Source organism: Schistocerca americana, chromosome 9 (assembly GCF_021461395.2).
Source record: "Schistocerca americana isolate TAMUIC-IGC-003095 chromosome 9, iqSchAmer2.1, whole genome shotgun sequence".
Taxonomy (NCBI): Eukaryota; Metazoa; Arthropoda; class Insecta; order Orthoptera; family Acrididae; genus Schistocerca; species Schistocerca americana.
The window spans coordinates 20,373,262-20,389,065 of record NC_060127.1 but is presented as its reverse complement, the minus strand read 5'-3'; the positions used below and the strand labels follow the sequence as shown (position 1 = coordinate 20,389,065).

General features: G+C 37.5%; 1 protein-coding gene across 1 annotated transcript in view; it reads right to left on the bottom strand.

The window, feature by feature from the left end:
- LOC124550841 overlaps window positions 1–15,804 on the bottom strand; it is a 382,565-nt gene that overhangs the window by 257,331 nt on the left and 109,430 nt on the right. The window contains exons 6-7 of the mRNA XM_047125569.1: window positions 14,198–14,334; window positions 4,928–5,133 (exon numbers count right to left, since the gene is read on the bottom strand). Coding sequence (XP_046981525.1) covers window positions 4,928–5,133; window positions 14,198–14,305 — 314 coding nt within the window. The 5' untranslated portion in view covers window positions 14,306–14,334. The remainder of the gene's footprint in view (window positions 1–4,927; window positions 5,134–14,197; window positions 14,335–15,804) is intronic.

The following is a 15,804-nucleotide window of genomic DNA, read 5'->3' as shown; positions in this document are numbered from 1 at the left end:
TTGAAACTGAAGAAACTGCAAAAAGGTGGGAAGTTAAGGAGATGGGACCTGGACAAACTGACTAAACCAGAGGTTATACAGAGTTTCAGGGAGAGCATAAGGGAACAACTGACAGGAATGGGGGAAAGAAATGCAGTAGAAGAAGAATGGGTAGCTTTGAGGGATGAAGTAGTGAAGGCAGCAGAGGATCAAGTAGGTAAAAAGACGAGGGCTAGTACAAATCCTTGGGTAACAGAAGATATATTGAATTTAAATGATGAAAGGAGAAAATATAAATATGCAGTAAATGAAGCAGGAAAAAGGAATACAAACATCTCAAAAATGAGATCGACAGGAAGTGCAAAATGGCTAAGCAGGGAAGGCTAGAGAACAAATGTAAGGATGTAGAGGCTTATCTCACTAGGGTTAAGACAGATACTGCCTACAGGAAAATTAAGGAGACCTTTGGAGAAAAGAGAACCACTTGTATGAACATCAAGAGCTCAGATGGAAACCCAGTTCTAAGCAAAGAAGGGAAAGCAGAAAGGTGGAAGTATATAGAGGGTCTATACAAGGCCGATGTACTTGAGGACAGTATTATGGAAATGGAAGAGGATGTAGATGAAGATGAAACGGGAGATACGATACTGCATGAAGAGTTTGACAGAGCACTGAAAGACCTGAGTCGAAACAAGGCCCCGGGAGTAGACAACATTCCATTAGAACAACTGATAGCCTTGGGAGAGCCAGTCCTGACAAAACTCTACCATCTGGTGAGCAAGATGTATGAACAGGCAAAATACCCTCAGACTTCAAAAAGAATATAATAATTCCAATCCCAAAGAAAGCAGGTGTTGAAAGATGTGAAAATTACCGAACTATCAGTTTAATAAGTCACGGCTGCAAAATACTAACGCGAATTCTTTACAGACGAATGGAAAAACTAGTGGAAGTCGACCTCAGGGAAGATCAGTTTGGATTCCATAGGAATATTGGAAAATGTGAGGGAATACTGACATTACGACTTATCTTAGAAGCTAGATTAAGGAAAGGCAAAACTAAATTTCTAGCATTTGTAGACTTAGAGAAAGCTTTTGACAGTGTTGTCTGGAATACTCTCTTTCAAATTCTGAAGGTGGCAGGGGTAAAATACAGGGAGCAAAAGGCTATTTACAATTTGTACAGAAACCAGATGGCAGTTATAAGAGTCGAGGGGCATGAAAGGGAAGCAGTGGTTGGGAAGGGAGTGAGACAGGGTTGTAGCCTCTCGCCGATGTTATTCAATCTGTATATTGAGCAAGCAGTGAAGGAAACAAAAGAAAAATTCAGAGTAGGTATTAAAATCCATGGCGAAGAAATAAAAACTTTGAGGTTTGCCGATGACATTGTAATCTTGAACAGAATGATCTCCTCCATGCCAACCAGCATGAATTGTGAAAACATCATCTGGGTGAAACCTAACTTGATTTTTGGATAAGTTGCAAGTTATCTCAGATGAACAGTGCTCGACAGACGTAGAAGTAACTTTGGTTGTCCCCTAGGAAAGTGTGTTGGAACCTTTGCTGTTCATGATGCACAATAATGACCTTGCAGGCAATATTAATTGTAACATCAGATTTTTTGCAGATGATGCAGTTATCTGTAATGAAGTACTGACTAAGAAGAAGCTGTACAAATATTCAGCCAGGTCTTGATTCACTGGTGCAAAGGTTGGCTATTTCCTTTTAGTGTTCCGAAATGTAAAACTGTGCACTTTACAAAATGAAAAAGTAGTATGCTGAGAGTGTAATATCAATGACTCACAGTTAATCAACCCATACAAATAACTTGGTGTAACAAATTGTAGGGATATGAAATGGGATGATGACATAAAAAGTGGTAGATTGCAGTTCACAGAAGAATACCAGGGAAATACATTCATCATTAACTACTCCTTCTATAACTATATTTGATTTGTCACTTGTTGCAAACTTTATACCACCTGCAAACAGAGCAATCTTAGCATCTAGTAATGTTACTGATAAAAGCTCACTAATATGTACTGGAAAAAGTAAATACCCTAAGATAAATCATGCAAGAAACCACATGCTATTAGTTCCCATTTGGATGCTGACTAATAGATTAATACAGGACTCATTCCTATCAACAGTCTTCGTCTCCTGTCTTCAGTTCACCATAATATTCTTATTAACTTAAAAGAATATTGTGAATCACATAGTCAAATGCCTTTGACAGATCCTGGAATATACAGTAGCCTGCAATTCATTGTCTAACGAATTAAGTACATTCTCATGGTATGGTTTAGTAGCCTGCTTAGTTTTTATCCTGGTTCCAAAAATGAAATACAGAACATCAACTGGATTTGCAGTTACTAACAACCATAATATTAACTTCTGTAAGAGGATGTCAAAAGTAAAAAAATCTCTCATGTGATGAGACTGATACATTAAGGTTTATAAACATAGACGAGAACTGGCGACATTAATGAATGACTGCAGAATGTACGAAATGAAGTCATACAACCACAGCCCCATAAAGCAGAAAATATATATAACGAGATGTAGGATGAATGTAAGTTTGATCTATTATGTAGTTGACGCTTAGTACATTGTTATTACTACCCATGTGGCCATATCAATAAATTAACATAAACAACAAGACTCACAATTTCCATTACATGTTTGGTATTTTTTATCAATTATCTTCCATTTATTTCAGCATTTAACCTATCACCAGTCTTCAAAGCAAGTTTGTGTCTGCTATTAGTGCCACTGGGGTTCAGTTGCATAATCATTAAAATGCCAAACTCAGACATTATTTATTTATTTAGCGTATGGCTAATACAGACATATCATGAAATTACATATATATATGTACATATTGGCACACAAGAAACTTAAGTTTGTTTTTACAACTGAATATCCAGTCCTTCAATCCAGCGCACTGCATCTGGAGTTGCTAGCAGGAAGTCCTCTTTGGCGCCGTGATAGGCTCGAATCCTGCATTCACTGACGATGTGGTGAACAGTCTGGTATGGAGCCCCGCAGTCACAAGCTGGATCAGGCAGCTTGTTCCACTTAAAGAGAGCATCCCTGCATCGCCCATGGCTGGTACGGATTCTGTTGAGAGTAGACCACGTCTTGCGTGGTAAGTCGAATCCACTTGGAAGTTTAGCACCTGAGAAGATGTTATGCAGGTGCACATCTGTCACTGCTTCCCACCGACCTTTCCATTCTTCAAGAGGTTTGAAATTCTTAGCCACCATGTCAGCAGCATCGCACAGAGTTGGATGACGTGATTTCAGTCTCTTGCGATTTAAAAGTGGCAGGTCGCTATGCACGGGTAGGTTAGAATTCCTGGAGATCTTGTGGAATTCTCTCATAAGGGCAGTACATCTGCGTAGATCAGGAGGCATTATACCAGTTAACAGTGGAAGCCAATAAACTGGAGTAGATCTGATTGTGCCAGATATTATGCGCATTGTCGTATTCAGCTGGGTATCAACAAGCCTTGTATGATGACTATTCATCCAAACAGGTGCACAATACTCAGCACTTGAGTATACCAAGCCCAGAGCTGAAGTTCGCAGGGTGGTTGCTGAAGATCCCCAGGTAGTTCCGCATAGCTTATGGAGGATGTTGTTTCGAGTCCTCAGCTTTTGAGCTAAGTTAAGAAGGTGTTGTTTGAAGCATAGTGTACGATCCAGGGTGACACCAAGATATTTTGGGTTCCAGTTGTGATGAAGAATTCTGCCTCTGAAACTTACCTCCAGTTTTACGTTCGCCAACTGGTTATTTAGATGGAAGCAACACACTTCTGTTTTACTCACACTGGGTTGGAGTCTCCAGATTTTGAAGTAATTGTCTAATGCAGACAGGTCATTGGCTAAAATCTCTTCTGTTGTCTTCATTTCCTGGTGTTTGACGGCTAGAGCCAGATCATCGGCATAGCAGTATTTTCTGGACGAAGTGTAAGGTAGATCAGATAGATATAGGTTGAACAGTAAGGGTGAGAGAACTGATCCTTGAGGCAATCCGTTGTTCAGCTTCCTCTCCTTACTTATGTTGCTTCCAGTGATTACCTGGAACTTCCGATCACTTAGCATGCTGTTAATCAGTCGAGCCATTGTTCTGCAGGGTATGATGCGGAGAAATTTGTAGATAAGGCCTTCCCTCCACACAGTGTCGAAGGCGGCAGTTAGATCAACAAATGCCACAGATGTTTTCTGCTTCATTTGGTATCCTGACTCTATGAAGGATGTGAGAGACAATACTTGGTCGCAGCAGCTACGCGCCGGTCTGAAGCCTGCCTGATCAACTGGAACGTTCTCTAAGATAGCGCTACTTATTCTGTTATATATTAGCCTTTCAAAAAGCTTGTAGCAGCAGCTGAGTAGGGAAATGGGGCGATAGTTTTCTACCCTGTTGCTGGGTTTGCCAGAAAGAACAAGAAACATTGGACCAACTATCAGACTCCTTCAACTGAATATCGAAACTCAGACAACCTTTCACACACTAATTATCATAAACATTATTTTGTCTCAGTGTGATTTTGTCTGTCTGTAATAAGAAGTTTATTTAATATAAGAAATAACTGTCTCAAATTACTGCAGATAAAGAGGAAATAAATTATGCCTACTAAATTAGTGTATCTGTGTGTGTGTTTTTGAATGTTACCATAGTATTTTTGAAATACTAGGTTCCTTACTTCTTGGGATCACCTAAGAGTATTTTATTACTAATTTAATTTTTTCTATTGGAATAACACATTTTTAGAGGTTTTTTGATAGTTTATACATGTATACTTCAGTCCTAATGTTACAAGAAGCTCATTTCGTAAATTGTTGGACTAGGAAATCAACAGTGTTACTTGACAAGAAGAAATATATAGTTATAAAAATCTACAGTGGCAATTTCACATCCACACCACTACTTTAAACCAAAATTACCTTTCTAGTATTCTCGAAGCACAGTCTTCAAATTTCTGCAGTTCCTGCAGTTTATGAAGTGTGGAACACAAAGCAGTTGATATTTGCAGGCGTACTTCTGTTGCATCAACTTTGGGGTTTGCGGCCAACCGTGCCAGCAGATGATGTGAAACTTCTACCAGTTCTGGAGGGGGACACCCATCTGAACACCTAACAGCCAAAATTTTCTGAAAAGAAAAGAACATTCATTCATAAATGTAGCATCTCTTGCACTCACAACAGCCATATTATATCAGAAAGAAGCAGTCTGCTAACTCACATTGTGCAATACTGCATCAACTTCTTTCTACTCCCTTGGTAATGAAACAAGAAATTTTTGTCATACTTGCTTCAGTGTACAACAAGTGCCTTCAAGTCAGATCTATATTGCTAACACAAGTCGAAATTTGTACTAAGACCACACATGTGCTATTTACCTTTAGAATTTTGCCTGCATTTGTACATTTATTCATTAAAAAAATATGGATTGTTTCACTTACTATAAAAATATACAATATATCTCCTCTGCTCAGGGTTCAGAACAGAATTACTGCAGAAATGTTACATGTAGTGAGAGCTCAGCAATTTCCCTCTCAATTCATTGAATATTTCATAAAATAATAATTTTTCTTCATACAGTTTGCCTTCACCACCAACCACCTCATTAGTGTAATTTTCTCTTTATGTATTTAAAGCAAAGACTAACATTTCCTGTATTACTAAACAGTACTGATATAATTATGTCCTAATAAATATTATTCTTAAATGTCGGCATCGGTGCATCAAAGTCAAATTAAAGTCTTTTGCAATTCATGGCATGTACATTAAAATTACCTGTAAGTAAAAGTTTAAATCCCAACAAAAAATTACACTAATGGGATGGTTGATGGTGAAAACAAATTTTATGGGGAAGTATTATTATTTTATAAAATATCCAGTGTCTTGAGAGGGACATTGCCAAGCTCTCACTACATGTGATTTTTATGTGGCAATTCTGTTCTGAACCCTGAGCAGAGGAGATGTATTTTTGTGTAAAACTAAAAGTTATTAAAAAGTACCAGTGTCAAGAAGAATAAAAGATAAGATATAGATGAGGAATGGCATTGAAACATTTTGTTTATGAAAGTATCTGTGAACTCTATAATCTCTTGTAGTGAGGAATCAGTGACTCGATAATTGTGCCACTAAGAAGAATGACATCATATGGGAAGATGACAAATTCACATGTGCAGAAAACTATTCTTCTCATTTAATTGAGAATACTTATCTATAGTAACTACCCTTCACATGTTCAATTATTATTATTATTTTCCCCCACTGCCACAGCTGGCGCGTGTGATAACTGTAGAGCATGTTAGGACAAGAATTAACTGAGTTTAAGAAAGCAGGTGAGGTTAGACACTCTGAAGCAAATCTGTCAATCCACTGTGCTTCTTGAAGTATAAGGAACGAAGAGACGAAAGTTTGATGTGAGAGAGACAAGAAAAGAAGTATAAGCACATGCCTGCCAGTCACATAATACTTGTGAAGAGTAGAAATGAAAATGATCTAAGTGAAATTGTTTCACAAAATGGGTTTTCAGTGTTATTGTGTTCTTGGTACTCTGTTGCAAATGCCAAACCATGGAGAAAATCTTTGAAACACGTGTTGGTAGATGGCACATGGTCTTTCTGCCAAGATGTGCTTCCCTCAGGAGTTCCAAAATTTAAAATATAAAAATTTAAAATATAAGAGAAGTGGCTTTTGTTCACTATACCACTAGCTAAAAATCTAATGCTTCATTTCTGTATTTGTACTATCACAAATAAAATGTTATGCCTCAGTATCAATGGCACTTGGAATAAAAACTTCCTTCCAGCTATTTTTTAGACTGTGGTTGTGTACAAAATACAAGCTGTACTTCCAGAATAAGATTTTCACTCTGCAGCGGAATGTGCGCTGATATGAAACTTCCTCACAGATAAAAACTGTGTGCTCCACCAAGACTTGAACTCAGGACCTTTGCCTTTCGTGGGCAAGTGCTCTACCATCTGAACTACCCAAGCACGACCCATCCTCACAGCTTCACTTCTACCATATCTCGTCTCCTACCTTCCAAACTTCACAGAAGCTCTCCTGCAAATGCTGCAGAACTAGCACTCCTGGCAGAAAGGATATTGTGGAGACATGGCTTAGTCACAGTCTGGGGGATGTCCCGAGTTCGAGTCTCAGTTCAGCACACAGTTTTAATCTGCCAGGAAGTATCACATGCTGTACTTGCAAAGAAGAAAATAGCAACCAGCCACAGTTAATAATGCTATTGATTCACACAAATAATGGCATTACTGGTTTCGAATTGACAGCTTCATCTTCAGACAGCTGTTCACATTCGTATTACATTTATTGGTGTTACAGATCACAGATAATGTAAACAACAACAAATGTAGTACAAATATGAACAGCTTTCTGAAGATACACCAGTCAGCTCTAACCATATTTCTGTAAATAAACAGCATTATTAACAGTGGCTGACAGCTGTTTTATTATTTGCAAGATTCAACTAGTAAAAACTTTCTTATTGACACTTAGAACCATTCAGTTTCCTGGCATGACATTTGGAACATTCTTACTAACATGTTTATTTTATAATTTGTCTCATTATTTTTGTGGTGATGCAGTGGGCAGAATTCACTTGGAAAATTTTTATTTCCACTCTACGCATGTCTGCTGCTCAAGATACATTGTAGTGTTTATTTTATTGTGTGCACATCTGCTGCTTTGTGCATAGTTCCTCATCTCTCTTGCTATCCATACCTATATTGGTACCCCGGAAACTACTTTTAAGTGCAGAGGGTACTCATCATGGTACAATACGTAAGGGATCCTTCCCTTTCCAACTGCATATGGAACGCAGAAGAATGACTACTTAAATGCCTCTGTTTGTTTGCTGTATTTAGTCTAATTTTGTCTTCACAGTCCCTACAGGAGCAATACACATGAGATGAAAAATATCTCTAGATTCTTTATTTAATATCAGTTATTCAAACTTCATAAGCAGGCTTTTGTAGGATAATCAGCATATATCTTCAACAGTTTCCAATCCCGGTTTTTCAGCATTTTCATGATGCTCCCTTCTGACAGTCTGTCACCCTTCTTTGTATACATTTAATTCTTCTGTTAATCTTATTTGGTATTGGTTCCACACGCTTGTATTTGATACTCTAAGATGGGACACACAGGTAACTTTGTAAGCAGTCTCCTTTGAACCCTGACTGCATTTTCCCAGTATCCTGACAATGAACCAAAGCCTGCCACCTGCCTTACCTGTGACTTAGCTTTGTTATCATCCCATTTCACATGTCTACAAATTGTTACATCCGCATATTTGTATAATCTGACCGACTCTGATTGTGACTCATTGATGACATAGTCATAGGATACTAATTTTCTGTGCTTTATGAAATGCACATGTTTACATTTTTGAACATTTGAAACAAGTTGCCAATATTTGCACTATTTTGAAATCTTAATAAGATCTGACTGGGTATTTGCACAGATTTTCTCAGATAGTAATTCATTACCGATAACTGCACCATCTGCAAAAAGACTGAAGATATTATTAATATTGTCTGTAGGTTCATAGTCCACTTGAGACAAATTTAAGTTGTGACTGAAATAATAAGAAAAGAGTTTCAACAATTTTCTTGGATCTTATAGTGACAGTAGTGACAACGTAAGGGAAAATGAGCTGGAGATATGAACTGAAGTTTGTATTGGGGAGGACACTCAGCTTGACTAGTTCGAGCAGCAATGTTGATCATTGTGTTGTGGTGGTGTAATGATTATCATTTCTGCCTAGCAAGCAAGAAGACCTGAGTATGAGTCCCGGCCACAGCACAAATTTTAATTAATTTCTTCTGCTTTGATCATTATCATAAGTTTCTTGAATTTATTAAATTGTGTAAATGTGCATTGCCAGGATTGAGTACATTTATCTTTCTAAGGGAGTGGCAGCAATTTGTCAACTGCACCAGCATATTTCAACAGATATAAGTCATTATCATCCCACATTGTTCCACCTCATTCAATGGGTCAGCAAAAGAGGCTTTTCCAAAGATAACGGTCTTTAAACTTCTCTCCTTCTTAGATGCGGTTCCAGGTACGATGTGTCTGCTCAATGTCAGAGTCCATCATTTCCTTATACTTGAGTCTTGGTCTTCCTACCAGTCCTTCATCTCTGCGTTTCAAATCGTACAGTACTCTCGGTAGCCTATAAGCATCCATGGGTTGCATATGTCTACAGCATCTCAGTCACTGCAAGGTTACTTTGTCTTGCTATCTTACAACTTGGGCTGTTTTTGATCATGCTCTGAACAAACCTCATCTCAGCTGCCTGGATTCGTATGATGTCTTCACTGCTAGTGGTTCATTTTTCACATGCATATGTCAAAATAGACATGCTACAGGTTTCGTAGAGGACTCTGTTACATTTTACCAGTATTTTCAACAGATGCAAGTCTGGAAGCAAAACTTACACTCCTTCCAAACCCATTAATATGTGTGTGACACTCCTCTAAGACTAATGTTGTTTTTAACAGTACAATATTAAACTTCCTGTAAGGTGACTTGGTAGATGCATGGCAAATGTCACACCTACAAATACAGAGATCTGAAGTTTTGGTATCAGTTATTACTACTTTTTTGTCATATAATACCATTAAAGAGCTCTTTCCTTCTTTTATGCTTACCACCACTTTGTACCACATATTTACTCTTGTATGCTATGTTATAAGGAAACAGTATGAAAGCAATGCCAAAGTCAACAAGAATAATACGACACATGAAAGAGATACATTATGATTTTAAAAAGTCTATTGTTTGTGTAAACTGGAGTTAACTTCACTGGTACCATAATTTTCAACGCACAGAAGTTAAGTGATTTATGAAACAAGAATTCCATTTTCAAAACCAAAGGGTGGCTGTTTCTGTCAGACATCACTTTCTTTCTATTCTGTTGATGGTTTGCAAAGGCGCATTTCTAAATAAATTATTGCCCTAAAGAGTTTCAATTGTGAATGTAAGTATTTCTATTTCAGATTGTTATCAATGTTGTAGGAAAGTTCTACTAGTAGAATGCAGCAACAATAAGGGTCTGAGAGCCAGTCAGGTCAGATTTTATTTTTAGGCAGTTTCCCACATCCAGGTAAGTGAATACAAGGCTGGTACCCACATCCACCTAAGTTACACAATTTGTAAACATTTCAAAGGGCTGGCGACATGAAGGGCATCTGGCCCCTTTACCACTAACACTGTCAAATACAGTTTAACGTGCCAGTACCATGAAGACATGGGATAAGGACAGGAAAAAGAGGAACTGTTTGTTTCTGTGGAATAAATACTCTATACACTTTAGGTGCATTACTCCACAAAATTATTCCATTACAGGAATGTTATGACACTGAAGGTAGGCAGGGGGAAGAAGAAAAAGGAGTAAGAAGAAGAAGAAGAAGAAGAAGAAGCTCCAGAAATAATTGCAGTTCCTTAATTGATCAGCACAACATATTACCAAATCATAACGCTTAACCTAAGTGTGCTACACAGTGGAAGGGTAACATGTGAACCACTGACACAAATTTACATACAAGGATATTACTTTAAAGCTGCTTATTATATTTGAAGATACAACCTTTACACAAGATACTGAACTGCTATAATGTGAGAAATAAAGGAAAGACCACCACTCACCTATAGACTGATGTGTAGCATGTAGAAACATGCAATAGAAAACAGTATTCACCTTAATTTTTGAGCTCTTTCTTTATTACACACATATACACACACAATCACCCAGAAACCCAAATGCAAAGGCTCAAGGATGCAGTGAGACTGTGCAGTCAGTCTCGCAGTAGCTGCAGGTGTGTGCATTTGGCTGTCTGTGTGGTTGTGTATACTTTTACTAGAGAAAGAGAAAGAGCTTGAAAGTCAGTACAAATGTTGTTTTCAGTGGCATGTTTCTATGTGCCACGCATCAGTCAGCTCTAGGTGAGTAGTTGCCTACTTATCTTTTATGTATTATTCCATCCAGGAATTTCATTGCTGTTATACTGTATAGTTATGCATGTTTCAGAGATGGCACACTTGCTTAACTGAACTATAATAACAGAAAGGATTTCATCAATCTGGAGGTTTTTTTTCCATACAGGAACTGAAAAACTTGTGATATACATCCCAGATTTTCAAATTTATGTTGAAAGGCTGCCTTTTAGCATACTTGTTTTATTTTGTACAGGATTTCCACATAGCGCTTCTCTGTAATATGTTATTCATTTTTATGTTCTACTGCAAATCTTTCTTTTAATTTTTCGTATTTCTGTTTCCAATTTTTATCACAAAAAATGGTTCAAATGGCTCTGAGCACTATGGGACTTAACTGCTGTGGTCATCAGTCCCCTAGAACTTAGAACTACTTAAACCTAACTAACCTAAGGACATCACACACATCCATGCCTGAGGCAGGATTCGAACCTGCGACCGTAGCGGTCGCACAGTGCTAGACTGTAGCGCTTAGAACCGCTTGGCCACGCCAGCTGGCTTTTTATCACAGTATTATGAGTTATGTAATGTAGTGACTCCTTCCATGACTGAGAAGATTTGGTTCAAATGGCTCCATACAAGCTGAGACACACAAAAAATATTGTTGTTGTTGTGGTCTTCAGTCCTGAGACTGGTTTGATGCAGCTCTCCATGCTACTCTATCCCGTGCAAGCTTCTTCATCTCCCAGTACCTACTGCAACCTACATCCTTCTGAATCTGTTTGGTGTATTCATCTCATGGTCTCCCTCTACGATTTTTACCCTCCATGCTGCCCTCCAATACTATATTGGTGATCCCTTGATGCCTCAGAACATGTCCTACCAATCGATCCCTTCTTCTAGTCAAGTTGTGCCACAAACTTTACTGTATGGTTAAAAAATATTGATCTATATAAATACAAATGTAAGTGTTCGTTTGTTCAAAATTTTGGGTCTCTGAAAGTTCTTGACCAATTGTTTTGAAATTTTGCCACAACATTGCATTCTAATAGAGGTGTGTTTCTATGTATCTATTTCTTTTACATAGAGAAATAACTTTTGAGACTTTTTGTAACATTTCCCTATTATAAAATTTATAAAAAATCGTGTATTATATATATTAAAAAATAGGTATATAAAAACACATGTATATTCCAGTGCAATGTTGTGTCAAAATTTCAAAGCATTCACTCAAAAACTTCCAGAGATTTGCAATTATAAAAATTTACAGTACCTATATAAGTAAAAACCTAGATGTTTGCTACTTCAAAATCTCAAATCTCCATTGACCAGAAGCTGAATTTGCAATAACAATAAACCACCTCAAGGTCAGAGCGAGAGGGGATGAGGAGATGGTCAGATGAGTGGGAAGAAATGGAGACAGAGAACGGAAGGAAGGAAGGAAGAGAGGAACGAAGGAAGGAAGGGAGGAGGGGCAGCAGTTGGGTATACAAAACGGGAAGGAGGAGATGGATGGCGAGAGGGGGGCAGGAAGGGGGGGGGGGGGGGTAGCAAGAGCAAACGGACAAAGAAAGGAGCAGGGGAAGAGAGACAGAGACTGGGGAGAGAATAAGATTAGGACGTGTATCCAATTCCCACACAAATTATAAAAGTGTGCTTTCTCTTTTCTTTCTTTTCCATTTAAGCAGATGTGAGTAACAGCAAAGTGTGAATGAGCACAGCTGGTATGTTTATAAGAATTAATGGGTTTGTGTGTGTAGTTGACTATACTGTCAAAACTACACACAGTGAATCAATGATTTTTATGGCTGACACTACCCTCAGTTTCCCTGTTGTCTGTTACAATGGTTGTTGCCACTGTGGAGACACCAATGTCTGAAGAGGTCGCCATCACATTGTCATTGCCACCAGGACATTTTCTTTTTCTTTTGGCTCAGCTTATTTTTAGAGAGAAAAGATTCAAGATTGTTCTGCATTTTTCTCAAGCTCTTATGCATATTTTCAAGCGTTAACAAATGTTTTCCAAGCTTCTAGAATATTCCTGAATGTTCTACAACCCAACTTGTATATGACCCACATTGTATTGACCGGCACTCTGGCAAAACTGGCTTAACCAAGGGGCTGTGCAGCATAATAATGGCAGAGGACTAGTGCACCTACTTCCAGACAGAAATGCAAGAGAGAGCAAACATTTACAACAAAAAAGACTAATTCACTCAAATATTAAGTGAAACATTGTTTAACCCTCCTGATAAAATGTTGAACCAAGACAAAAGTGTAAATTTCTCAACTGAAGTCCTGAATTTGCTTATTGTTCACAGTATGTCACACGAAACAGCTCCAAAACAAAATAATAGAAGTAGACATATTAACAGTAAAGTAAAATGGCAAGTCAGTATTCACATCACCAATTCCACTCATCTGAATTAATTTCAACTTCAAAAGTCTCCATTTTCTGGTAAAATCTGCTTACTGTATGACTATCAATAAAGTGCAAGGGCAAACATTCTAATATTGTGGGGTGGATTTAAAAGAATCATGTTTTTCACACACACTACTATATCCAGTTTGTTTGTTTGTTGGACAACCACAAAACATGTTCATCTTTGAACCCAAATACAAAACACCAAATTTACTCCCTAACAATCTACTTTGAGTATGTTAGATGTTATGCAAATAGGCTGATTATTTTCACTTTTTTCCCAATTCAGAAAACAAATGGAAAAGAAAGAAGTGGTTACTTACAGCTAGTTAATAAATAAATATAGCTAGCATTCTTGGTCCTTGAAAAAATGGTTAAGAATTTAATAGGTATGTATAAGCACATTTGCTGGAAAATGTAGTAGCTACATAATTCAGCTTCAAATTTTCTTTGATAAATTTTCAGTTCTTCTAGCAGAGTGAGCTTTTTTCTCTACACTGTGGTGCACAGGACATTGAGGGTTATCTATTTCATGTATTTTGTGAACTGAGTCCTGTACGTCTGTGGCTATGGACATTTTGTCACAGTGGTATTGTCTAAATGCAATAGTATGTTCTCAAAAGTGTTTTTGAAAACTTTTTTGGTCTGACTTATATAACATGCACAACGATTTTCACAGGAAACTTTGACAACCACAGTTGTTTTTCTTTATCTATAGGTACCCTGGTACCACAGTTTGCCATATCCTTGAAGATTAACAGTTATATGGGAATTTGTGGAGTAGAATATGTGTGAATAAATGAATGAGTTGTTCTTACCATAAGAATTTCTGATGGAATAGGAGTGCAGCTTCCAGAAACACCATGCTCACGAAACCATAGGAGTGGTTTCTGCACAGCATCCACCCTTGACACTGAGGCAGTCATCACGCTCGATCAGTTCGCTGCCACAATAGCTGGAACCAATAGCAGTCCATAATTATCAAACCATGCACACACTATCTTATTTGTCTTTCAATGTAGGAAAACCTACCTTTATAGGATTTATCAACTCAGACAAAGTTTTTGACAATTTTTGACTAGTATACACTCTTCAAAATTCTGTAGATAGCATGAATAAAATGCAGGGAACCAAAGGTTACACACAAACTGTGCAAAAACAAGACTGCAGTTATAAGAGTCGAAGAACATGAAAGGCAAACATTATTGCAAAGGGAATAGGACAAATTGTAGTTCATCCCAGATATTACTACTTCTGGACATTGAGCAAGCTAGGGAGTAGACATTTGAAAAACAGATCAAAATTGTGGGAGAAGATAGAAGAACTTTGAGGTTTGGTGATGCTATTGTAATTTTGTCATGGATCAGAAGAGTAACTGAATTAAAGGGACAGTGTTGAAAAGAGGTTACAAATGGACATCTACAAAAGTAGAATGAGAGAAATGGAGTTTATACCAATTAAATTAGATGCTCTTAGTCAACTACATTACAAAACATGAGATACAAAAAGTTGTAGATGGGTTTTGCTGTTTGTGCAGAAAAATAATTGACAATGGCCAAACTAAAGAGGATATAACACAAATGGCACATGACTTCCAGGTGGTATTCCATATTAACCATTTGACCATAAGGCAAGAACTCATGATGCACTAGCCCACTGTAATCTAACAAAACGGTGAGAAAAACCTACACATGTGATCAAAATTGTAAATTTTTTTTCATTATTGGCTTCTCCAGTAGTTCCCATTGGGATGGTTGAGCCTTCGTTTCAATGCTGTAATCTTGTAACCAGAAAAGGGAAATGTATCTGACAGCAAGAAAGAGTAGTGACCCAGAAACTATCAAAAATTATAAAAACTACTGTGTTATATTAAGAAAAGTTATTAAAAAATCCAGGAGTATGTGTATCATGTCTGAAATCAGCAACTCTGATAATAAAATTAAAACAATTTGGAATATTATTAAAAGAGAAACAGGTCAACCAAGAGCAGAGGAAGACAGTATTACCATCAAATTGAATGAAAACTTTACGAACAAAAAGTCAGACGTTGAAAATATTTTTAATAATCATTTTCTAAATGTTGTGGATATAGTAGGATCCAGGTGTTCATTAGAAGATGCTAGGCTGTTAATGGAAGAGGCCATACCTATGCAATTTGATACAACTGAAATCTCACCCACTTCTCCCTCTGAAATTAGGAAAATAATAAACTTGCTTAAAAGCAAAAACTCACATGGAATTGATGGCATTTCCAGCAAAATACTAAAAGCTTGTTCTCAACAGATAAGTAAGATTCTCAGCCACCTGTGTAATAGCTCTCTGGAACAGGGCATTTTCCCTGATAGACTGAAATATGCTATTGTTATACCTTTGCATAAAAAGGGGGATAGATCTGATGTCAACAATTACCGTCCAATCTCCCTTC